Source organism: Haliotis cracherodii, unplaced genomic scaffold (genome assembly GCF_022045235.1).
Source record: "Haliotis cracherodii isolate W230 unplaced genomic scaffold, xgHalCrac1.p SCAF_12, whole genome shotgun sequence".
NCBI classification, from domain to species: Eukaryota; Metazoa; Mollusca; class Gastropoda; order Lepetellida; family Haliotidae; genus Haliotis; species Haliotis cracherodii.
In genome coordinates, this window is record NW_027266267.1 from 44,213,977 (window position 1) to 44,241,248 (window position 27,272).

At 40.0% G+C, this 27,272-nt stretch overlaps 2 protein-coding genes across 6 annotated transcripts in view; one reads left to right on the plus strand and one right to left on the minus strand.

The window, feature by feature from the left end:
• LOC139458450 (vang-like protein 2) overlaps positions 1-925 on the minus strand; it is a 44,036-nt gene extending 43,111 nt beyond the window's left edge. The window contains exon 1 of the mRNA XM_071239888.1: positions 679-925. The gene's annotated coding sequence lies outside the window, so the exon portion shown is untranslated. The remainder of the gene's footprint in view (positions 1-678) is intronic.
• A 215-nt stretch (positions 926-1,140) lies between these two features.
• Positions 1,141-26,724, plus strand: LOC139457923 (phytanoyl-CoA dioxygenase, peroxisomal-like). Of its 5 annotated transcripts, none has more exons than XM_071239265.1 (11): positions 1,141-1,188; positions 12,583-12,701; positions 13,198-13,335; positions 13,869-14,018; positions 14,427-14,533; positions 17,011-17,062; positions 19,951-20,018; positions 20,776-20,842; positions 23,028-23,140; positions 25,034-25,133; positions 26,330-26,724. In XM_071239265.1, the coding sequence occupies exons 2-11, from the start codon at positions 12,612-12,614 to the stop codon at positions 26,387-26,389; spliced, it is 945 nt and encodes a 314-aa protein (XP_071095366.1). In that variant the 5' UTR covers positions 1,141-1,188; positions 12,583-12,611; the 3' UTR covers positions 26,390-26,724. The 5 variants fall into 5 exon arrangements, with proteins under 5 accessions (XP_071095366.1, XP_071095364.1, XP_071095368.1 ...); XM_071239263.1 differs by having other exon boundaries at positions 1,147-1,192; XM_071239267.1 differs by lacking the exon at positions 1,141-1,188 and adding an exon at positions 7,589-7,644.
• Positions 26,725-27,272: the final 548 nt, after the last annotated feature.

Here is a 27,272-nt window from a genome sequence, read left to right on the forward strand (position 1 = left end):
AATTGGCAAAATGTTTGCTCAATTTCTCAATATAAAAATATGCAAGTAATATTCTTCAAATTAAAAAATTGAATCAAACATGTTTATTGGCTTTGTTTACGTCTCCCCCGACTAACTACTAGTACTGCTGCACTAAACATTTACCTCACTACAGCTTTCAGTAAAATCAAAGAGCTAAGTAAGAGAAAAGTTGTAACTTTTTTGTGAATGTTACGGTTATGTGCATCTCTTATTTTTCAACGAACGGAATGAGTTTGGTGGACAGTAAGTACCAGATCAACTAGAACACGGACTCCGCACACCTGACGTTTGAGCGGAAAACCAAATCTCTACATAACCAATTTCTCTGAGTAATTGCTTTTGAACAATTCAAATAAACAAGGACACGACAATGGGACGTAGAACTACGACAAAAACTGATTTGGGATTAAGTGGAGCGAACTTGCCTGCCGAGATTGAATGAGAGTCGCGCGAATCAAGGTAGCCCAAATCCTCTTACCTGCAAGCCCCCATTAAACAAACATTCTCTCCTCCCCTTGTTCGACATGCGTGTAAATAATGCACGAATTACAGGGCTAATCACTCAAATTTACCAAGAGATGACTTTTACAGCAAATAAAGAAACTGCAAGAGAACACATATTCAAACTTTGGAGTAAATAAAGAGTCAAATACTTACAATATTCTCAACATATTCCTCACCCGACAACACAAAGTGCCTCCATGTTTTCAAATATGGCTATTCTGTTTCCCGCCTTCGGAGAATCTGTGATGATTTACTTGTCAAGATCTTTTAACTTTACTCATGCTTACTTTACCAAAATTATACCCTGTTACAGTGATTACAGAAACATGGAGAATGACTACGAAAATGAATAATTATTCCATGGAAAATAACACAGTATGATGTGCCTTTAGTCCGTGGAAACTGATAGAAAGGGGGGACAAGAGAATAGCCACCGGAAGTTGTTCCAAACATTAATTGGAGTTGTTACATTTTACATTTTTGTTTTGGCGAAAATAGGACAATGCGAATAGTGATAATAATTATTGATTTAATTTAGGATATTGAGGGTTTTTAAAAAATATTTAAAGGAAAAATGAACACATCAGTCACATGATCACGTCACATGACTATACACTGGACGTGAGCGACCTTGGCGGGAAGTGGCACGAGCTGGCGAGCAGAGTAGGTCAGTGTTGCAGTAGGGTGCACGTCCCAATAGTTATTATGTTTCTATATAATGACAATACTGTCAACAGTCGTATTTACTACTGGTGTCACGAAATACTCGGAATTTAAACTGATACAACTGAAACATCGCACGTGTAAGAAGACGACATGGCATTGTCCTATTTACGAAATAATACTGATAAGGATGATAAAAAAAAGTCTTAGATCAGTGACAGCACCTTCGTTTGTCTTGGAGTCCCCTCCATACATGTATCATGCCAATTTAATATTTAGGTAGTGTGTGCATAGTTGAAACAGTGTACGTTTTAATACATTTTCTCAATAAGAATAAAATAATATTGTATACGTACCGTATTCGACGTAATAAGCGCCCAGGGCGCTCCCAAAATTAGATTATAGAGGGCTCTTATTAGAATATTATTTTGAGTTGAAAAATCGTAAATTTTGTGTTTTATGCTGATAGCCTGAAATGTTTATATACGACAGATATATTTTTCCAGAATTTAATTGCCCATAATTAAGCTTAAGGGTGCATATAACATACGAGTGCGTATTATACACATATAAATAAGTCTTGTGTACATTGATCAATTGGAAGGGGTGCTAATTGTTATTGTTCACTAGCCAATAAATTATATATTAGCAAATATCACCATGGGCGCTTATTAGAGCAAGCCGCTTGTTACGTTGAATACGGTACAACCTTTTTTTTACAGAGCAAATTGTAGATCTAGATCTATGTTGTTTGGTTATTGTTACTGTCAGTAAACTGTAAATCACGTGACCAACCACCGGTCTGGGTAGTTTTGTGGGTACCCGTCAGGACCCACCTGACCCGAGTACCCGAGTTACCTGTCCCAGCCCTGGTCTGTGGGGTTTTATGATAACATATGTTGAGGCCACTTCTTGCCCCGGTCGGGTAGCCTAGTGGTTAAAGCGTTCGCTCGTCACGCCGAAGACCCGGGTTCGATTCCCGACATGGGTACAATGTGTGAAGCCCATTTCTGGTGTCCCCCGCCGTGAAATTGCTGGAATATTGCTAAAAGCGTAAAACCATCCTCACTCACTCACTCACTTCTTGCCTCGCCATCAGCTGATGAAGTTGTTATCCATGATATGCCTATCAAGACTCTCATCTTTGGTTTTCTTTAATAACATGTTTGGCCGTAATTAAAAAGAAAATATTCTTATAGAGTCTTGTTTTTTAAAATAGTTTCCATTAATTTATTACAGTAAACTACGGTTATAACGAACATGCTTATAACAAACTGACGGATATAACGAACTACTTTTTTGGTCCCGACTATTTGCTGTAGTTATGCTGTATATATGCTTATAACGAACTACGGTTAAAACGAACTCAAATTTGTAGTCCCTTAGAGTTCGTTATAACCGTACTTTACTGTATGTCAAATAGCTATTTTCAGTCGATAATGCAAACCCAGGGTACATACATATATAATATTCCTTTCGCTGGTACTCTGAAATAACTGTGCACACTGGAAGGAGAGTTGTACTGGTTAGCCCAAAATGATGATGTCATAATTAACCTAATTAGTCATTATTAATGGGTTGTTGTCAAGGATACGATGTAGACTGTGCAAGTCTGCAAATCAACTTGTTTGGTGTATTGTGAAATATACTCGTCCCAGTACACAGAAGGTAGCATCAGCATATATCTGTAGCACCTTTTTGGATGTCCCCTTCAGCCTTCTTTAGTTCCGAACCTTCATCGGATGCTGGCACGCCTTACGGCGCAAGTCTGCACTACAAACTGCGGCTCCTTGAGCGACGGACACCATTGCCTCCATGAAGCACGACAAACAACATCGTGTGTGATATTCTTGGTTCAAAGAGGGCCGGGGGCACGGGTGGCCCAGTCGTCTAAGGCGCCGCGATTTGCTGTGCAGAGTTACGTCCCTTGGGCACGCCAGAAACCTATGATTGTGGGTTAGAATCCCGGTTCGCCCTGATTATGTTTCTAGGTATGTCAGCACCATACCCGTGCTCGTGGGTTTCACCGAAGTGGTAAACGTCTGAGACCTGCATCACTCCGGGCTTTCCTCCCACATTAAGCTGACACGCCGCGATATAACTGGAATACTTTTAAAAGCGGCGTTAAACCCAACTCACTCACTCACTCATTAGTTCTGATCACCCAGTCTAACACATCTTCCCGAGGCAAGGGAGTTAACTGACTACAAAAGTCCATTTTCCACCCTTGATGAATTAGGTTGGTATTATGGAGTTACAGTTTGGCTGAACTAACTAGTAATTCCATAGTCCAATCAAAACCGCGCAACGAAATTGAAATCCGGTTTGTGAACTGTCATGCAGATTTCCGTCGATTGCAGGATTTGCAGAGGATATGCAACGCCAACTCGTCAACAGATATTTTCCGAATCTTTTCATGTTTTTAAAAAAGGTGCTCATGATTTGATGCATTTCGCGATGTAAGACAATGTACATCTTGATTATCAATCAGATTGTCTTGACTGGGCGCTGTCATTTTGTTTGAAGCAAATGGAGGTGATACGAGAGGTGGAATCTGATTGGTCCATAGGACAGGCATAGAAGGGACATAACTCGTAATAGCCACAGGTGGCGCTACGATCGAGCCCAGGAATTCAGGCCTTGTTCAGCAAGGATGGAAACTGGACTTTTAAAAAAGTCAGTTAACTCTCTTGCCTCGGGAAGATGAGTCTAACATTACTACTGATGCTAGTGTTTCCAAGTCCAGGGAGTTAACTGACTATAAAAGTCCAGTTTCCACCTTGCCAAAATTGGCTGGAATTTCTGGGCTCGATTGTAGCTCCACCAGTGGCTATTACAAGTTACGTCCCCTCTGTGCTCCTCCTCCTGGCCAATCAGATTCCACCTCTCATATTGCTTACATGCGCTTCAAACAAAATGGCAGCGCCCAGTCAACACGATCTGATCGATAATCAAAATCTAGATTGTGATAAAGGGTCTCATTTTTCGAAGTGCATCAAATCACATGAGCTCCTTGATTAAAAACATGAAAAGATTGAGCAAATATCTGTTGAATGATACACATGTTTTGCAAATCCTGCAATCATCCGAAATCTGTTACACGATTTTGATTGGCCTATGCATAGACTCGTTAGTCCAGCCAAAATATAACTCCATAATTCCAGCCTAATTCAGCATGGGTGGAAACTGGACTTTTATAGTCAGTTAACTCCCTTGCCTTGGGAAGATGGTAATCTGTGGTCTTTAAACATGTTCAGATAGTGCAAAAACATTAATATTAGGGATTGAGCACAAATCATGACAGCTTAAAAAGGGTGCTTGGAGTTATTAGTCATGTTTTGGGGCTAGGGTATTATGGTAATGGATTAAGGACTTGTTACATTGCTTGCAGCAATGAGAAGAGCTCCCTAAGTGCCACTCCGAGATGGAGATTTCTGTGACTTCTCATCCTGGATTATGTTGCATCAGTCACTTACTGCAGCATGATCGCCTGTAGACTGACATTTAGGACCCGTGAAGATCCGGGGTAGAATAGGTCTTCAGCAACCCAGGCTTGCTGTAAAAGGTGACTATGCTTGTCGTAAAAGGCGACTAACTGGATCGGGTGGTCAGGCTCGCTGACTTGGTTGATGCACGGTCATCGATCCCAATTGTGTGGATCGATGCTCATGATGTTAGTCACTGGATTGTCTGGTCCAGACTCAATTATTTACAGACCGCCATCATATAGCTGGAATATTGCTGAGTTCGGCTTTAAACAACAAACCAACCGACATGTAGTCTCTGAAATGAACATATTTTACAGATAAAAAAATGTTGTTAAATTATAGTTATAAAAATAATATAACAATGAGCCTGGAGACTCTTCATTTTCAGATACTAGAATCTAGACTTGCCAAATATTAAAGACGGGCATGGGCTATACATGTACTGGATATATTTGTTTCAGGGTCTGTATGACGGACTAGATAGCCTGTTATGTCTCCTTTAGAGCAAGAGGTGGTGAAATGGGGTTTAACGTTGCGTCCTAGATTATTGCCCTTATATAGCGACGTGCATGTACGTGTGTGTCTGTGTGTGGCTGCTTGTACTAGTCCGGACTGATGCCGATTTATAGTGCTAGCCCACTGAGATACCATGCCACAGTTTAATATGAATACCCCACTCAGACACAGTATACTGACTCCGAGCCGACCAGTCCTTGTTTTAACCCCTTAATGCCGAGCGCCAGACAGGGTAACAACAAGTACCTTCTCTTAAAGTCTTTTGGTATGATGCGGCCAAGGATCGAACCCCGGATCTTCCGCTCTCCGGGCGGACGCACTACCACTGGAGGGGCACGGGTGGCCCAGTCGTCTAAGGCGCCGCGATTCGCTGTGCAGAGTTGCGTCCCTTGGGCACGCCAGAAACCTATGATTGTGGGTTCGAATCCCAGTTGGCCCCGATTGTGTTTCTAGGTTTGTCAGCACCATACCCGTGCTCGTGGGTTTCACCGAAGTGGTAAACGTCTGAGACCTGCATCACTTCAGGCTTTCCTCCCACATTAAGCTGACATGCTGCGATATAACTGGAAAACTGTTAAAAGCGGCGTTAAACCCAACTCACTCACTCACTCACTCTACCACAAGATCCCAGAGGCGCTCTTACAGCAAGAAGCTATAAGTTACAGTATCTGATGACTGGGCAGCCTACTTTGCAATTAAAGGGGCTCAATCTCCACAAGCTGGTAGCCATTCATCAGTGACTGTGTCAATCAGAAACACTGTGTGTGCTCAGACATGTCTTTTTGTCATGTAATGGCATGTCTAAACATTGCATAAAAGATTAAAAGCCACATGCCAGCTGTTGTAAAAAACATCAGGTTTTCTTTTGAGTAGTAGTACAATATGCAATACAGTATACAATACAGTATACAATGTGACAAACAATACAATATACAATACAGTATAGAATACAGAGTACTATACAGTATACAATACAATGTAATGTACAATATACATTACAGTATACAATTCAATATATAATACAATATACAATACAATATACTATAAAGAATACAATACAATGTACAATACATTACATTAAACAATACAGTATAAAATATACAATACAGTATATTATACAATACATTATACAATACAGTATACAATATGCTATACAATACAATATATTATACAATAAACTACAATATACAATACAGTATATGACAATACAATACATTATTCAATACAGTATACAATACAATATACAATACAGTAAACTGCAGAATACAATATACAATACAGTATTCAATACAATGTACAATAGAGTATACAATACAATATACAATGCAGTATACAATACAATATACAATAAGATATACAGTATGCAATACAGTACACAATACAATGTACATTACAGTATACAATATGCAATACAGTATAGAATACAAAATACGATACAATATACAATATTACAATATAGAATACAATACAGTATACAATATAATATACAATACAGTATACATAAATATGCAGTAGAGTATACAATACAATGGAATATACAATACAATATGCGATACATTATACAGTACAGTATTCAAAACAATATACAATACAATGTAATGTACGATACAATATATGAAATGCAATGCAATGCCATGCAATAAACTATACAGTACACAATACACTATACAATTAAATACATAATACATTATTCAATATACAGTACAATATACAATATGGTATACAATACAGTACAATACTGTATACAATATACAATACAGTATACAATATAATAAGCAATACAATACACTATACAATACAACGTACGATACTGTATACAATAAATATGCCATACAGTATTCAATACAATGTAATGTACAATACAATATACAATGCAATGTACAATACAGTATACAAAACACTATACAATACATCATCCAATACAGTATACAATACAATATACAATACATTACATTAGACAATACAATTTACATTACAGTATATGATGCAATGAAATATACAATACATTATACAATACAATATACTATACAATACAATGTAATTTACAATACAATATACACAATGCAATGCAATAAACAATAGAATAAACTATATAGTAAACAATACACAATACATTTAAGTACATAATGCTATATTGTAAACAACACAGTACACACTACAGTATACTTTTATATACAATATACATTACATTTAATACAGTAAATATATATGATAGTCAATACAAATACATTGCAATATACACATGCAATGCACAATATTACATGTGGTGTTTGAGCAAATCTATTTAGTGGCAGTCCATCCAGAGTTATGTCCCCTGTTGAGTATTGCAAGACATGATGGTTTCAAGCACATAGGCCCTGCTGTAAACTAGGGCTGGGACGGGTACTCGGGTACTCGGGTCGGGTAGGTCCTGAGTAGGACCCGGGTACCCACAGGACTACCCGGACCCACAGTTAGTCACATGATATATTGTTTCATGAGAAAAATTCTCTATAACTACATGGTTACACAACAATTTTAAGTCTCTAATGTTCGTATTTCTTCATGACTATGAACACGTTCCTTCTGACTTGTTTATGTTTGAACAAAGCTAAAACGTCAGTCAACTTCAGTGTATGCATGACCACATCGTTTTGTACGTGTATCTAAATACATTCTGCCAAGGCTACTGTCAAACTATTCCCAATCGGACATTTTGTACCTATCTCTTGACACCAACAGTGGGTACCTGGGTAGGGTCGGGTAATAGGGGTGTGGGTACCAAGGTAGTAAAATTGGACTCGTTCCAGCCCCACTGTAAACATGGCATGCTGTATAATGGTCAGATTTAAATGTTGTTGAGTGGAGACAACTGTCTCGACAACCTACTCTTCATATACAGTGAATCTATATCAATAAGTAATACCGTATTCGACGTAATAAGCGCCCTGGGTGCTGTCAAAATTAGAACTAGGGGGCTCTTATTAGAATATTATTTTGGTCAAAAGAAAAACAGAGTTGAAAGATAAATTTCGTGGTTTATGCCGACCTCCTGAAATGTTTATGTACGACTGATATATTTTTCCAGAATTTAAATGCCCATAATTAAGGGTGCATATTACACACGAGTGAGTATTATACGCGATAAAATAGGTCTTGTGTACACTGATCAATCGGAAGGGGTGCCAATTTGGATTGTTCACTATCCAGTATATTAGAAAATATCGCCGTGGGTGCTTACTAGAGTGGGGCGCTTATTACGTCGAATACGGTACCAATTTTATACACAAAACACCTTAGAAGTATAATTTTTGTTTAATGGTGCAGAGGTTGTCACTCTGGAATTCCTACAATATTCTGTTTGACCTTCAATAACATGTAAAAAAACTTTAAACAAGTAGAGCCAGACTTTTTAAAAAGTTGGTTTACGAATTCCATAATTTGAAATGTAAATATCAAATAGGAAAGCACTTTTTTTATTATGCCGACCAGAAATAAGTAAAATGTTAACAGCCCCAGTTATTTTCTGTCGATATTTATATGTGGATTATTTAAGTTTTGCAACTTCAATATAAGACCAAGTCGCACAATATCTTTTGCACTTTTATTTTTCAATATAATCTCCATTCACCTCAATACACTTATTCCATTTGTCCTTCCAGCTTTTAATACCACTTTTATAGAAATCCGCAGATTGGCCCTCTAACCACGCCTCTGTGGCAGCCTTTATGTCCTCGTCATCCTGGAAGCGTCTTCCACGTAGGGCAGATTTCATTTGCCGGAACAGGAAATAGTTACCGGGGGCTAAGTCTTAAAGCTTGAGGGACAAAAGGAATAAGTAAATGGAGTATACACTTACTCCTTCATCAGGTGAATTTAAAGCGTTCGCTCGTCACGCCGAAGACCCGGGTTCGATTCCCGACATGGGTACAATGTGTGAAGCCCATTTCTGGTGTCCCCCGCCGTGATATTGCTGGAATATTGCTAAAAGCGGCGTAAAACCATACTCACCCACTCACTCACTCATCAGGTGAATAAATGCTATGAAGCAGAGAACCTATATATGTACATGTAAGAACATGGTAGTTTCAGATTTTGATAATAGTTTATAATATTTGATGATAAAAACAACTTTTCTGGTAATTTGATTACTTCATGTGACTTCTTGGATCTAGAGTGACCTTGGCAGGGAGTCGTTTGACCTTTTTGTGAAATACTACTGATAGACAACGTATTATATCGGAGACAGTTATCTGTATTGTTCAGTCAGCACCCTCGGGGTAACCATCTCATTGTTTTAACTGTATCAGGTCAAGGCCAATGTATTCAGACCGAGCTAACCTTGACATGGTCAGCGTGACATACATTACAGACTTTGTCCATCGTCTGTCCATCCGTCTTTTAGCATTGAATCTCTTTTTCTTCAAATCTACTGGACATATTAATATCATTTTCATGTAATATGTTCTACAGATCCCTTGCTACAATGAAGTCAACTTTTTACTTTAAATATTCAAAATGGCCGTTACTGCATATTAAATTAGTGAAACAGCCATTGTAACAATATCTCTTCACACAATATTGTTTTTTTAAATTATTTCTAGACAATGTTCATAAGATCCTACATTACAATGGGGTATGGTTAATTTTTTTTTTTTATAAACATTTTCATTGTGCTTCTTACAAATAGGAGACCGCCTCTGTGGTCTAATGGTAGAACGTCCGCCCGGAGAGCGAAAGATCCGGGGTTTGATCCCCGGCCACGTCATACCAAAAGACGTCAAAAGATGGTACTTTTTGTTACCCTGTCTGGCGCTCGGCATTAAGGGGCTAAAACAAGGACTGGTCGGCTCGGAGTCAGTATACTGTGTCTGAGTGGGATATTCAGATAATTCAGTGATTGATATCATGAGCACTGATCCACACAATTGGGATACGATGACATGCATCAACCAAGTCAGTGAGCCTGACCACCCAATCCCCTTAGTCGCCTTTTACAACAAGCATAGTCACCTTTAGGACAACTTTGTCTGTGAGGTAGCAAGTCATGCTCTTCTTCTTGGTGGGGACACGGGTGGACCAGTCGTCTAAGGCGCCGTGATTAACTGTGCAGAGTTGCGTCCCTTGGGCACGCCAGAAACCTATGATTGTGGGTTCGAATCCCGGTTCGCCCTGATTATGCTTCTAGGTTTGTCAGCACCATACCCGTGCTCGTGGGTTTCACTGAAGTGGTAAACGTCTGAGACCTGCATCACTTCGGGCTTTCCTCCCACATTAAGCTGACACGCCGTGATATGACTGGAATTCTGTTAAAAGCGGCGTGAAACCCAACTCACTCACTCATTCTTCTTCTTGGCACGATCATTTATTATCCCAGAGTTTGAAAACAGGGTGATTTAGCGATCGCCGTGTCTGTTCGTTTCTGTGTAAAACTGTTGAATATTTCTTGTTGAAACTTGCTATATAGATCAGTTGGTACCTTTTGATGATTTGGGATTTTTATGTGTTCATGACGACAAGTCAGATTTATGCTGAAAATGAGGGTAGTGCTCGTTTCCGGAGCAGAACTCTAAAACTGTTGAATATTTCTGGATGAAACTTGCTGTGCAGATTGATCTAGTGGTGAACTGGTGCCTTTTGATGATTTGGGATTTTGAAGCATACTGAACGGTATTAGTTTTTTCTTGTTTTTTCTTCAACTAAACTGAAGGTATCTGATGCCAATGAATCAAAAGTGGGGTACAAGTAGCCAAACTTCATTTCCAAATTGTACCAGACCACAAATACTGGTAAACATAATTTGTCCTCCTGTTTTACAAAATATAAATGTTTCAAAGTAGTGATATGCTTCACCCATCATGCGATGTCCTGGTGCTATGGTAGAGCGCATGTCCTGGTGCTATGGTAGAGCGCATGTCCGGGTACTATGGTAGAGCGCATGTCCTGGTGCTATGGTAGAGCGCATGTCCTGGTGCTATGGTAGAGCGCATGTCCTAATATGTAGTTATATGCACCCGTCAACTTGAGATTTGTCAATCCGGATCTTTTATGAATATAGGGTCAAGATTTGACCTCACTGAAAAGTATAAACAGAAGCTACCCGTGTAACGGATTACTGAAACACTTGACCCATTATCCAGATAAACTTTTTTTTATCAAAGTCAGTTATCTGTCCATATCATGACGTCCTTGCATGTAACGTCAGCCCACACTGGCGGAGGGATCTGTAGGTGGCGATCATTGTTAGAACAAGTCGCCACAGTAAGTCTTCATATGTTTTTGTGAAGCAAAGAAACTTTGCGATAAAGACAACTGGTAAATATTATTATTTCAAAAAAAGTTTTATTTTGAAATTTGGTGCTTGTGATTATTTTGTGTATACATGACACTTTTATATGGATAGTAACTTCTTTTATTCTTTGAATGACGTTTCAGAGCTACTTCTTGCTTCTTCATCAGATGAATCTATTCATTCAAGGAGAGAGAAGGCGCTAGAAGTAGATCTGAAACATCATTCAAAGAATAAAAGAAGTTGTTATCTATATAAAAGTGTCATGTATTCACAAAATAATCACAAAATGTTCTCCCCTCTTCTAAATGCCGGTCAAAGATTTAAATATTTTAGTCATACAACATTTTTAGCTCAAGGTCACAAGGTTCTTATCTAAAATATTTCCTCTGACACAGAATTTTCTTTATGTAATTGGCTGTGAAAAGGTATTTTTACACATGAGAAGGATTTGTTTGTTTGTATGTTGTTTAACGCTGCACTCAGCAATATTTCAGCAATATGACAGCGGTCTGTAAATAATCGTTTTTGGATCAGACAATCATGATATCATGAGCATCGACCCACGCAGCTGGGATATCATGACATGCATCAACCAAGTCAGCGAGTCTGACCACCCCCCCCTTCCCGGATCCCGTTAGTCGCCTCTTATGACAAGCATGGGACTGCTGAAGACCTATTCATCCCCGGATCTTCACGTGTTAGAAATAAGAGGAAAGATATGGTGAATTTGACATTCTGGTGTTTTTGAAGCACAGACTTACTATTACACAGTATATGGTTACTAATATGTTTTTTAAAATTTTATTTCAGAATAAATAAATAGATATTTATTATACTGCTCCCAAAAAGGTGAAAGAACACCAATTTTTCCATATGACTATAGTAAATGAATTGTTTGATAGGCATTACTTAGAAGTTGACGGATGACAAAGTAGACACAAGTTAGGAACAGTGTTAAAGAAGTTGTTATCCATAAATTGTGTCTACTTTGACAATAGTTAATCTATCAAACCATGACAGATTAACAATAGTCATATGAAATACCACGTCTTCTTTAACTTCTTTTCAGCAGAATATGTGATGTAGAAAAATATTAACAGTAGATGATCTGTGTTTCAGCTTAAGTGTCAGCGCTGTAGATTATCACGATGCCTGCCACGCCCAAGGAGATCCACCCCGGGGTGCCTGATTACAGCACTGTGCATGAGCCAGTAGGGGGCCTGTTTCCCCCGGTTACCGTATGTACATGTGCACTGCATTATGGGATTGCTCAAACACGAAAAACAGGGAGTGTGTCTCGGATTCCATATTAAATGTCCTTTCCGTTCAAATTCAGAAAACATTATTATTGGGTATATTTTAATGCTCTTATTAAGTATTTTAACAAAGTCGACAAAAGTTTATGGATAACGTCTTTATTCTACTGCAATAGCGACAATATGGTGTAGATCCTCATACTGTTGTCAAGCAAGACTGAATAAGGAACATGGACAGGTAAGGTGACATTATGTTTAACGTCGCGTCCAAGATTATTGCACTTATATAGCGACGTGCATGCATGTGTGTGTGTGTGTGTGTGTGTCTGTGTGTGTTTGTGTCTGTGTGTGTGTGGCTGCTTGTACTAGTCCGGACTGATGCCGATTTATAGTGCTAGCTCACTGAGATACCATGCCGCAGTTTAACATGAATACCCCACTCAGACACAGTTTCCCTGAAACACAAGTATTGTTGCAGAACAAAGCCGATTGGTCCAACTTCCGTTTGACTAAAGACCAGATTGCCCAGTTCAACAAAGATGGCTTCCTCCTGAACGTGCCGATTCTCACAGCAGAGCAATGCGACAGAATACTAGATGACTACATGTACTTCACGGTGAGCACTGAACAGACACTAACTATATATATATATACCACCTCCAGTTGAGAGCTGTTCTGGCACTAACTATATATACCACCTCCAGTTGAGAGCTGTTCTGGCACTAACTATATATACCAGCACTAACTATATATACCACCTCCAGCTGAGAGCTGTTCTGGCACTAACTATATATACCACCTCCAGTTGAGAGCTGTTCTGGCACTAACTATATATACCAGCACTAACTATATATACCACCTCCAGCTGAGAGCTGTTCTGGCACTAACTATATATACCAGCACTAACTATATATACCACCTCCAGCTGAGAGCTGTTCTGGCACTAACTATATATATATATACCACCTCCAGTTGAGAGCTGTTCTGGCACTAACTATATATACCAGCACAAACTATATATACCACCTCCAGCTGAGAGCTGTTCTGGCACTAACTATATATACCACCTCCAGTTGAGAGCTGTTCTGGCACTAACTATATATACCAGCATATATACCATATAATGTCTTCTATTTCCATGTCCATCAGAATGAGGACAAGAAGCACCCAGGGATGGACTTATTGTACGAATACCATCGAAACCAGACTGGAGACCCTTCCAGAGTCCTCATGCACTGTCTCGGGCACTGGCGGATGACCCAGCTGTTCCATGACCTGGCCTTCCTCCCCTCGGTGGTTGTAAGTATGACATTATAACATAGCTGTTCCATGACCTGGCCTTCCTCCCCTCGGTGGTTGTAAGTATGACATTATAACATAGCTGTTCCATGACCTGGCCTTCCTCCCCTCGGTGGTTGTAAGTATGACATTATAACATAGCTGTTCCATGACCTGGCCTTCCTCCCCTCGGTGGTTGTAAGTATGACATTATAACATAGCTGTTCCATGACCTGGCCTTCCTCCCCTCGGTGGTTGTAAGTATGACATTATAACATAGCTGTTCCATGACCTGGCCTTCCTCCCCTCGGTGGTTGTAAGTATGACATTATAACATGCTGTTCCATGACCTGGCCTTCCTCCCCTTGGTAGGTGTAAGTATGACATTATAACAGAGCTGCCTGACTATTTCATTTTTGCTATTGACAGGTGCCTGCATCTCAGCTGCTGGAACCGACAGGGAAAGAGGTACCAGTCCGATTCTGGCACGATCAGCTGTTTGCTAAACCCCCGCATCATGGCGGAGTCGTCGCCTGGTGAGTATGCAGCCACCATCTTGGATTTCAGAATCAGAGCATAAAACGCTTGAACTTTGTTATTATGGAGTGAGTATAGTGTTGCTCCCATGAAGAGACTCGAACCCTGTGGACTGGCAAATAAAGTACCTTATGAATCTTTGTTGAACAAAACATCAGCGATATTAATATAAGTATATTTTTCAAACGAAGTCAGCTTGTCCATTTCGAGTGCAAGGAAATAACATTTAAATATATATTTGTTGTGACTTAGTCTCGAAAAAAGAAGAAGAGAGAATTGTTACTGAAGTATCAGTGATTCTATATGGGTAAATATTTAAAAACACTATTCATCTAGTCCCTGAAAACTGGTGTCGTGTTGGTTCGAGAACTTTATAGGACTAAAAAATACCACGATACTTCCACAAGAAAGTGTGATGGCAAATGATCATGATGTAACTGTCATCGTGGAGTTTGGCAAGGTTGACTTAATGCCCGTTTATAATTTCAAAATAAGTTGCTGATTTGCTAATCAAATACGCAGGGTTACTTCACAATATTTTGATGATACGCACAAGTTTTATTTTCGTAGCGAATATGTAATGTTCGTTGCGTAATTGATGCGCTTGGATTTTATTTTACTGCATATTTCTGCATTTCTGATGCGTATTTTACGCAGATACGCAGCTTATCTGGAGCTCTGTAATTTGCTTTATTTAATTATTTAATTTGGGGAAATTGGACTTTGATAAAGGCTAGGGGGACACGCTAACCTTCGGAAGATGCCCTGCTGGACATATTGAGACAAAGACGTGGACAGGTTGACTTGGAGTCAGTATAATATCTCCGAGTGGGGTAGCCATGTTTAACTGTGGCATGAGTGAGTGGGTGAGTTTCGTTTTACGCCGCTTTTAGCAATATTCCAGCGATATCACGGCAGGGGACACCAGAAATGGGCTTCACACATTGTACCCATGTCGGGATTCGAACCCGGGTCTTCGGCGTGACTAGCGAACGCTTTAACCACTAGGCTACCCGACCGCCCCAACTGTTGCATGACATCTCAGTGGGCTAGCAGTATAAATAGAGAATCTCACCCGAGTGTCTTTTGATATCAAATATATCAACACGAGTTGATAAAAGTGGAAAAATTCCGAGGCTTGCCGAGGATTTTTGCCACTTTTATCAACGAGTGTTGATATATTTGATGTCAAAAGACACAAGGGTGAGATTTTATTTATCATCCAACATAATTTTTTTCAATTTGTACACAGTAATTAGCAGTGTCTTCAGTGTAAAAAGTACTGCTAACAGCTTCAGTAGCAGAGTCATTAGTGATGTCATTTGATTGTGACGTCATGGTAACCCTGTGGGAGCCAGTTTGGGATGATCTACAGGCATAAGACAAGTTGAAGTGCAATAATCCTGACCTCGTCCAATCTTAATCACGGGGCTACTCCATCTGAATCAGAGGTTCATGTTCAGTTGTATTCACACTTTTGGTAGGGAGACTTTTTTTGCCAAAGAAATTAGTACTTACCGTATTCAACGTAATAAGCGCCCTGGGCGCTCTCTTAAAATTGGAAATAGGAGGGTCTTATTAGAATATTATTTTGGTGAAAAAAACAGAGTTGAAAGATAAATTTCGTGGTTTATGCTGACAGCCTGAAATGTTTATGTACGACAGATATATTTCTTCCAGAATTTAATTCCCCATAATTAACAATGCATATAACACGCGAGTGCGTATTATACGTGAATAAATAAGTCTTATGTACATTGATCAATCGGAAGGGGTGCTAACTGGGATTGTTCACTAGCCAATATATTAGCAAATATCGCCGTGGGCGCTTATTACGTCAATTAAGGTAAGTACAGTTATTGTGGCTACAAGTCCAAGCAGTAAGTTTTCATTTTGTTGTGGCATGTTATAAACTGAGGGGCAAAAGAAAGTATACCGAGTTTGTTTTATGTAATTGAAAATTTAAATAACTGTTTTTAAATTTGATTATGTCTATTTGACCATCGCTTATTCCTGCAAATGTTTGTACAAATTAACCTGTGGCTGGGAAATTTTGTGTAAAAGTAAATTGGTTCAATGAAGACTTGGGTAAGAGATATATTTGCAACCACGTGATCCCTGCCACGTTTGAAATGTGCTGAAAAAAGCAAATTTATTGATTTTCAAAGATAACATGTATAAGATACCCATCATTGGTTGTGTATTCTGCCAATTTTCTTTTTTAATTTTTAAAAGTTTTAAATCAAATTAATTGCGGAAGTATTTTTTTAGTGCTTACTAAGCGCCAGTACAGTTAATTTTTTTGAATAAAATATCACCCACTCATTTTCAATTGAAGATCAAAGGTTTGCTAAAATCAACTGAGAGGTATAGTTTCTTTTGCTCCTCAGTATATTTTTACAATATATCGTGTTATAGTTTGTACGTATTCGTGAAGTCTTGCTGTCTTCAAAGGGAGCTAACTGCTGTGTTGCAGGCACCAGGACTATTCGTACTGGACACGCACTAAACCCATGATGCATTTAACGGTAGGCGGCACTTCTTGCCTGCTTGCCCCATTGCTTGCAATGACCTGCTTACCTCCCTTGCTTGTACCAACAATCTCAATATAGCCACGTGTCCAATGCTGAAAATGCTATTTTTTTGTAATAAAAGACCGCCTCCGTGGTCTTGTGGTAGTGCGTCCGCCCGTAGAGTGGAAGGTCCAAGGTTCGATCCCCGGCTGCGTCATACCAAAAGACGTTAAAAGATGGTACTTGTTGTTACCCTGTCTGGCGCTCGGCATTAAGGGGCTATAACAAGGACTGGTCGGCTCCTAGTCAGTATACTGTGTCTGAGTTGGGTATTCGTGTTAAAGGGCAAGTTCACACGGAAATGAACCATTTTTTCTTGTACTTTTTCCACATTAAAAGTGTTAAGTGTCAAGACAAAAATATAAAAACATCATATTTAATTAACATATTTTTTGCACTAAAACGATTAATATTTTTCACATTTACCAAGTGTTCTATTTCCATAACAAAAACACCATGGCTTATGCCCCTTGCAATATGACGTCATTGGTGCCAATTGATAAACATTATGACGTCATCATGCTTTGTTAGAGCCGCTTCACGTGGGGTAGACCTGTACAGTTTTGTGATTCTAGCATCTCAGATGCCAGCCAGAATTGTGTTATGCTGAGACACCACTGCGCCGGAGTGTGTCGTAGACCATGTTGTTTTACCGCAAACTGGTCCTTGATATCTTTTGCGTTGAGAATAGACAGGGACCCAGTTGAATTGGCACCAATTACGTCATAATCTAAGGGGGATAACTCAGGCCTATTTCGCTCGTAAAACGAAGGCCTCATAACGGCATATCACTTTCACACTATTGTGAGCTTCCTATTTTCACTGTGAAAAAAAATGAGTGTATATTTTCAAACACAGATACTAACTAATTCTAAAATTGCGTTTTGTTTAGAAAAAGAAAGAAAGTGATTTTTGCGTGTACACTTCCCCTTTAAACTGTGGCATGTTATCTCTGTGTGCTAGCACTATAAATCGGCATCAGTCCGGACTAGTACAAGCAGCCATACCCACACACACACATACAAGTGCATGCACGTCGCTATATAAGTGCAATAATCTTGGACGCGATGTTAAACCCCATTTCACCTCACCTCACCTCAAGTAATAAAATGTTTTAGAATTTCATAAAATTAGTGGCAGCAGAATTTAATAATTGTCAACGCTTCAGAGTTCCTATTTTTGGGGGGCACGGGTGGCCCAGTCGCTGTGCAGAGTTGCGTCCCTTGGGCACGCCAGAAACCTATGATTGTGGGTTCGAATCCTGGTTCGCCCCGATTATGTTTCTAGGTTTGTCAGCACCATACCCATGCTTGGGGGTTTCACCGAAGTGGTAAACGTCTAAGACCTGCATCACTTCGGGCTATCCTCCCACATTAAGCTGACACGCTGTGATATAACTGGAATACTGTTAAAAGCGGCATTAAACCCAACTCACTCACTCACTCCTATTTTTGACCAATGAATCAAACAACAACCTGGTTTCAGCAAGAGGGAAACCGATGTGTGGTCAGATTATGTGACCAACCATGAGAGTATGGGGCATTTTGACTTCTCGTTATATTTTAGAACTACAAGATTAGGAACACAAAAATACAATTTATTTATTACAGATAATGAAACAGTATATGAAATCAAACATTTGGACTCATTTTCTGCAAAGCCCCATTTTCCCTCTTATAACTGTTATGTAATGATAGTAGTTTTTAGAAATAATGTCTGATTAATTGGAAGTAGACATGTAAGCTGTAATGTTTGAAGTGGTTTAATTACATTACGAACCAACGAGAAACATATTTTTTGTACAGTCCACACATATTGCGATTTTTACAGAAGTAAGTTGACGTCAAATGTCCGTCTTTATGACGTCACAGCACAATTGTATCCTAGAACCCATAAGGTCCCTTTCCTCCTGGTGTGTCGTGACCAGTGAAGATCCGGGGTAGAATATAGGTCTTCAGCAACCCATGCTTGCCGTAAAAAGCAACCATGCTTGTCGTAAAAGGCGACTAACAGGATCGGGTGGTCAGACTCGCTGACTTGGTTGATGCATGTCATTGATCCCAATTGCGTGGATCGATGCTCATGATGTTTATCACTGGATTGTCTGGTCCAGACTCGATTATTTACAGACAGAATATTGCTGAGTGCAGCGTTAAACAACAAACAAACAAACCAACCTGGTGTGTCGCGCTTATCCCGTCCAACATTTGCTTCCCTCTACCCTGCACATTACTTGGCTATCAGGCGTGGTGAGGCTTACAAAATGTTCAAAGAGAATAGGTTGCTTCCATGCATTACCCACTACTCCAAATAAGGTAAAGAACACCTGATTGGTTGGTCAATTGGGTGTCAATCGTTCACGGTATCAATGGACCGCCTCTGTGGTCTAGTGGTAGAGCGTCCGCCCGGAGAGCGGAAGGCCCGGGGTTCGATCCCTGGCTGCGTCATACCATAAGACGTTAAAAGATGGGACTTGTTGTTACCCTGCCTGGCGCTTGGCGTACAGGGGCTAAAACAAGGACTGGTCTGCTCGGAGTCAGTATACTGTGTCTGAGTGGGATATTCATGTTAAACTGCGGCATGGTATCTCAGTGAGCTAGCACTATAAATCGACATCAGTTTGGACAAGTACAAGCAGCCACACATATGTGCATGCACGTCGCTATATAAGTGCAATAATCTTGGACGTGACATTAAACCCCATTTCACCTCACCTCACCTCACATGGACACACAAATCAAACACACATCACACATCACACATCACACACACACACTCACACACTCACACACGCCTAAAACAAGAAGGTAGAGTTGTCAGTGTTTATTCTACCTGTGTTTCAGGTTCACATAGCTCTGGATGAACAGTTTGAACAGAACGGGGCTCTCAAGTACATCCCAGGGTCTCACAAGTAATTAATGTGTTTGTTTGTTTTCATTATCAGTTTTTAATTCAGAATCCCTGATACAAAGAGAGTCTCACCCCGAGGGGGGCTACTCTCCTGCTGCATATGAAACCTGTACGAAGTTAGTGGTGGTGATAGTCAGCTGATTTAGAGAAACTGACAAGATTCAGGATATTCTTCAGGAGTTTTTTGCCAAAGAAATTTGAAAAATAATTTTTAAAAAGTCCCATTTCAAATGTGTGTTTTTATAATTCCTCAAAATGTTACGTATGGGGGTAAAAACAAGGACCAAACGTGTGCTCGGGAGTAATAGGGATTTGTCATAATTTGTTGTGTTTTAAAAAATTTTTTAGATAAAGTTTTAACATTTTTTAACTATAGTTTTTTTAATAATATATTTATATTGAGAGTGACTGTAAATGAGTTGGTTTTCTTTTACATTTTACTTATTTTTTGTCGGAAGAATGAAAAAACAGACTGCTATTCATTTTTTTTTTCACATTTAAAATTTTGGGAGGTGGCCGAATCATAAATCAAGTTTAGGAAAAAAGTCTGTTCTGACTGAAACTTTAATTATTATACTGTGGTTAAGAATCATAACCCTAAAATGAAAAAGTGACATTATTCAAGGGAAACAACTCTTTTTTTAAAAACTTTACGATGTGACAGTGTTATTGTACAGCTAACTGATTAGTGCTTGAGATGTGAACAAAATGAGAAACGCACGGTGTATTATTGTACAGCTAACTGATTTGTACTTCAGATGGACCAGAAATGGAAGCCCCCTCCCAGTGACCGACTTCAACTTCGCAGACATGGAGTCCATCCAGGTAGGCCACCATTGACGACATAGTGCACTATGAGTGAGTGAGTGAGTGAGTATGGTTTTACGCCGCTTTTAGCAACATTCCAGCAATATCCCGGCAGGGGACTCCAGAAATGGGCTTCACACATTGTACCCATGTCGGGAATCGAACCCGGGTCTTCGGCGTGACGAGCGAACGCTTTAACCACTAGGCTACCCGACCGCCCCTAGTGCACTATGGAGGAGGTGGGGTAGCTGAATGGGTAAGGTGTTCGCCTACCACACCAAATGCCCAGGTTCAGTTCCCTACATTGGTACCAGTGTGAAGCATATTCCTGGTGTCCCTTGTCCCGATACTGCTGGGATGTTTATAACAGCTGTGTTAAACCCAACTCACTCGCTAGGGCGCTGTGTGCTGACCAACTGAGATTGGTGGTACACAACCTGAATTGAAAATGTCAAAATAGTATCTGTGACATCAAATGGCTTCAGGTCCCCGTTCCTCAAAGCGATCTTAGCGCTAAGGTGATTGTAAGTCGCATACTTTAACATAGGCTTACAATCTTCGTAGCGCTAAGATCGCTTTGAGGAACGGGGCCCAGGGTTGCTTTCATGGTCATGCCTGAACTGTATACATCTTCCTGAGGCAAGGGAGTTACCTGACTATAAACTAGGCTGGAATTTCAGAGTTATATTTAGGCCAATCTCATTAAAATAAGATCTTATTTCTCGCTACCGCTAAACAAAGATCTGACGACATCCCATTACGGGTCACGTCAGGCAGACCTTTCGCGAACCCTGACCGACCAATGGAATGACATACAAGAAGTCGACATTAGCCAATCAGAAGTCGGCTCTCTCGTGCTTGAAGGCACTAATTTCAAATTGGCAACAACGCTTCGAAACATATTTTGACAAATTCTCACTTAAAAATTTGAAACCTGAACAAAAGAACAATCTGTTATGGCTAATAGATGGTGTAGATTGTATGGATTAAGTCGTTAAGCCCGTATTTATCGTTTTGAATACCCCGTGTTAAAGTTTTCAAGGTTGCATGATTAGAAATCACATTCCGACTGTCACTTTCATGATCTGATAAGCGACGCTCTGATTGGTCGGATGAAAGGTCATTCTGACGTGACCCCTAATGGGATGTCCTCAGATCTTTGTTTAGCGGTAGCGAAAACTAAGATCTGATTTTAATGAGATTGTGATTTTGGCCGATTTTGGCTGGACTAACAAGTCTGTGCCTAGTCCAATCAAAATGGCTTGACGAAATAGACATCCGGTTTGTAAACAACATGGATTTCAACATGCAGATCTGATTAAGATCTGATTTTAATGAGATTGTATTTTGGCTGGACTAACACGTCTGTGCCTAGTCCAATCAAAATGGCTTGACGAAATAGACATTCGGTTTGTAAACAACATGGATTTCAACATGCAGATTTCAGTCGACTGAAGGATTTGAAAATCATGTGTACCGCCGACTGGGTACCAACAAATATTTTGCAAATTTTTCATGTTTTTAATCAAGGTACTCAAGTGATTTGATGCAATTCACAAGGTAAGGCCTGTTTTATTACAATATAGATCTTGATTATCGATCAGATCATCTTAAGGAGGTGCCACCATTTTGTTTGACGTTATTGTAAGTGATATGTGAGGTGGAATCTGATTGGTCATTAGGAGGGACATAGAAGGGACATAACTCATAATAGCCCAGGATTCCAGCCTAGTTCGACAAGGGTGGAAACTGGACTTTTTCAGTCAGTTAACTCTCTTGCCTCGGGAAGTTGAAGGTGTAGGGACATCACCATATTGGAGTGGGAGCCAATACAAGCAGGCGAAGGTTATCTAAAATATGTCAAACTTTCATCAATTAACAGGGGGCACGGGTGGCCCAGTCGTCTAAGGCGTCGCGATTCGCTGAGCAGAGTTGCATCCCTTGGGCACGCCAGAAACCTATGATTGTGGATTCGAATCCCGGTTCGCCCTGATTATGTTCCTAGGTTTGTCAGCACCATACCCGTGCTCGTGGGTTTCACCGAAGTGGTAAACAGCTGAGACCTGCATCACTTCAGGCTTTCCTCCCACAATAAGCTGACAAGCTGTGATTTAACTGGAAAACTGTTAAAAGCGGCGTTAAACCCAACTCACTCACTCACTCATCATTTAACAAGCCACGATAATGATGTTGAATGTTTCAGACAATACTGAATGACGAGGAGAAAGCTGCCTTTAAGCCAATCACGGGCAACCTACGGAAAGGTCATGCCAGCTTCCATCATGCGCTGGCTGTCCATGGTTCCTATGGCAACAAGTGAGTAGTGAACAGCCTCCAGTAGACTGGTTTAAACTGGCATCACTCGTGACACGTAAAACATCTCAGTATGGATAGATGGCCAGACTAATGATTTTGTCAATTTCAAAAGAGAAAATCTAAGGAAAAAACCACGCTATTTCAGTTGACATCTATAGATACTTATTAGAGATTGGACTGCCTCCATGGTCTAGTGGTAGAGCATCCTCCCGGAGAGCGGAAGGTCCGGGGTTCGAACCTCGGACCTTCCGCTCTCGGGGAGGACGCTCTACCATTAGACCACGGCTGCGGACTGGTATAGAGAGGATATTGGTGTTAGGAACCAATACTCAATGCTGGCATCAGGACAGACAGATGCCAGAGCTTAAGTACTGTAAACAGCTTTATTTCTGCGCCGTTAAGATATTGCGAATACCATACCAAAGACAATACTGCGACGAGATATTTTTGCGTTTTGCGAGTTGCCGTGTTGAGATGACCTCTCGATTACCAAACAATAGACAGCTTCTCTCCGAAGCTAGTTAATCTGAGTTGGCCGGAAAGTTGACCGGAAGGGATTGCGACCAATTATCAAATACGATAATTGACTAAACTCAGTGTCATGACTGTGAGTTTGAATGCAATCAAAATTGTGGACAAAATTGCAAAGGACACTGACGCAATCAAGCGAGGTTGGAAGAAGGCAGGATTACTGTGAGGTAACAGTGACACTGATTGGTCTGTTTACACTGTCATTTGTGATGTATTGTGTGACCATTCTGCATTCATTTGTGTTTTTAACTTATTTAGTAACTTGTGGTTCTGGTTGACGATTTCAACATTTGATGACGTGTTGCAATGAATAAAGAATGCATGTATTATTTATACTTATTTTTGCGTTTTTAATTTTTGAGATTGAATCTCGTTCGCAAAACTCGCAATAATGAAACGGTCGCAAAAAATTCCCTGTTTACAGTAGTTATTTTGACTCTGTCAGCATTTAAAATGGGTGGATGGCAAATCTGACAGCATGAACGTGTACTTCTCTGGATACAAATGTAGCATAAAGATCTGAACTGTTATGTTATGATCCAGGATCTAAGTTTCCAGGGGCAAGGCTGGACCCCAGGGCGAAATCCTATTAAGTAGATGTTTTAACTAAGTTCCACGGGACCTGAAAAAATGTCGAGCACCAAAGTACTCAGATGTCGGTTTCTAGAGAGAACCGGAGAACTCAGAAACACATCTGGGTTTCACCGAAGTGGTAAACGTCTGAGACCTGTGTCACTTCGGGCTTTCCTCCCACATTAATATAACTGGAATACTGTTAAATGTGGCGTTAAACCCAACTCACTCACTCACTCACTAAACAGTTTGAGTAAAATATCGACTTTTGACTTTCTGAGTGAGGTTTTATGCCGCTTTTAGCAATATTCCAGCAATATCATGGCAGGGGACACCAGAAATGGGCTTCACACATTGTACCCATGTTGGGAATCGAACCCGGGTCTTCAGCATGAGGAGTGAACGCTTTAACCACTAGGCTACCTGACCGCCCCTTGCTGAAATACATTATTTACTAATTTAATGCCCCCCAAGTCAGTCAAATACTTCAAAATGTGTTGTAATTAGTGTTTCAAGTTCATGACTATGAATAGCCACTATGAACATGTGTCTACTGATAGCCTTTCCCTCTGAACTACTTGTTATATGAAAATATTATTGAAAATATGCGTATCGCGTATACGTATTGTATCGTGACCTATGTATCGTGATACGTATTGTATTGTGACCTTCTTGTATCATTTCACCCTATCACTCACAATGACAAATAACAACATATCTGGTCTTGTCGTCCATATTGGGTGCCGAGTTGTATATTCAGCTGTAAACAAAGCATCGTCTCCTTCCCAGATCCGATGTCCCTCGCCGAGCTGCCGTGCTGAATTACTTCGCTGATGGCGTCAAATCGGATTCCAATGAGGAATTGCTCAAAGGCATCTCTATTCCCAAGGTATGGACACTTGGGTCCCGTGTCTACATCTTGCTGACCCGGACATAGTTTGGGCAAAGTGAAACAAACAAAACTAGTAATATTCAATTGTAAATTGGCATGGCTTGTCAGAGGGGTACTCAAAGTACGTGATCTAGACTACCAGTTGTCGGACTTTCATTTTATGGAAGCCTCGGTAGCTGAGCGGGTTAGAGCGCTGACTTTGTGTGCTGGCGATTAGGTGCCTCACTCTGGCAGGTGTGGGTTCGAATCCCGGACGGGACTCAACCCAAAAAAGTATGAGAATCTGTACTTTACAAAGAAAGTGTTATCCCAAATATAACATTTGTTACATTTGACCACTTTCTAAAATGGCGTTGTGTGTTCATAGTAATATTCTGTTTATATTATTTTTTAACTTATATTGTCAAAAGAAACAAAGGTTAATTTCCTAGTAAAGAAAGTCTTGAAATATAAGTAAAAAAAGTAAGTATGACAACAATTCAGAAGCCTGAAGGTTCATGAGCAGTCCCCCTTTGTCAAATTGATTGTTTGTTCTTTATCGCCGCACTCAGCAATATTCCAGCTATATGACGGTGGTCTGTAAATAGTCAAGTCTTGACCAGACAATCCAGTGATTGACATCATGAGCATCTATCCACACAATTGGGATACGATGACATGCATCAACCAAGTCAGCGAGCCTGACCACCCGATCCCGTTAGTTGCCTCTTACGACAAGCATAGTCGCCTTTTACGGCAAGCATGGGTTGCTGAAGACCTATTCTACCCCAGTTCTTCACGTGTCACTTTGTCAAATAATTGCGTCAGCGCTTTTTATGGCAACTATGGTATGTCTGGAACTTGTGATTGAAATATGCAACGTGGAAGAAAGAATTACTGTTATTCCTGTAGGTTTGTTGAATCAGTTTGTTTAGTTTGGGGGCCAGTCGTCTAAGGCGCCGCGATTCGCTGTGCAGAGTTGCGTCCCTTGGGCACACCAGAATCCTATGATTGTGGGATCCCCAATTATATTTCTAGGTTTGTCAGCACCATACCCGTGCTCGTGGGTTTCACCGAAAGTGGTAAACGTCTGAGACCTGCATCACTTGGGGCTTTCCTCCCACATTAAGCTGACACGCCGTGATATAACTGGAAAACTGTTAAAAGCGGCGTTAAACCAAACTCACTCACTCAATTGTTTATTTTGTTGCTAGGGTAACAAGATGGAAGGCCAGTTCTTCCCCATTGTGTACGACCCTGCCTGGGCCGTCTAACACCCCCACGTTTTCACAACCTGTCTTGGTCCCTGAGGGAGTCATCACCGCAGAGGGAGTGCCATCATGAAGAACACATCGAGACACACCAAGTCAATTATTTGTTCTTGTTTCAAAAAGTGAGAATGTTGCGGACAATTTCGTTATTTTGATATGAAATCATTGTATTAGATTTCTCTTGGAAGATGTGAAACAATTGATTAGATACATCAGATGATTACTTGTTTTTTTTAAGTTTTAGCTCACCTGGTTCTTGTCAGGGTAAATATATTGACTGTTGCTCATGTAATACTGTGATTTGTAAATGAAGAAATAAAAGGATATTTTATCTAGCATCTGAGGGTTGTTTTTCTTACTTAGGAGAGATAGTGAGATTTCCAAGGAAAGGAACGGACTGTTTGATATTCTGGGGTGCCTGGGATTTTAACGGAAAAAAAAAAATTGTCCCAGAAATTTAAAAGAAAAAAGAATTGAAAAATTATTGCAAGATGTTTTTTCTTTAAAAAAATATTCAGGCTCTGTTTTAATTAAATCAGTATCTGGTTTTGCAGCTGAAACTGAAAAAATATCTAATCTCCCTACATGTGTCGCCTCTTACGACGGGAATACAAATTACATGAACAATCCTAATTAGCACCCCTTCCAATTGATCAATGTACACAAGATTTATATATTCGCGTATAATACGCACTCGTGTGTTATATTCACACTTAATTATGGGCAATTAAATTGTGGAAAAATATATCTGTCGTACATATGCATTTCAGGCTGTCAGAATAAACCACAAAATTTATCTTTTAACTCTGTGTTTTCTCACACTAAAATAATATGCTAATAAGAGCCCCCTATTTCTAATTATACCCCCGTTTACAAAGTAAATCGG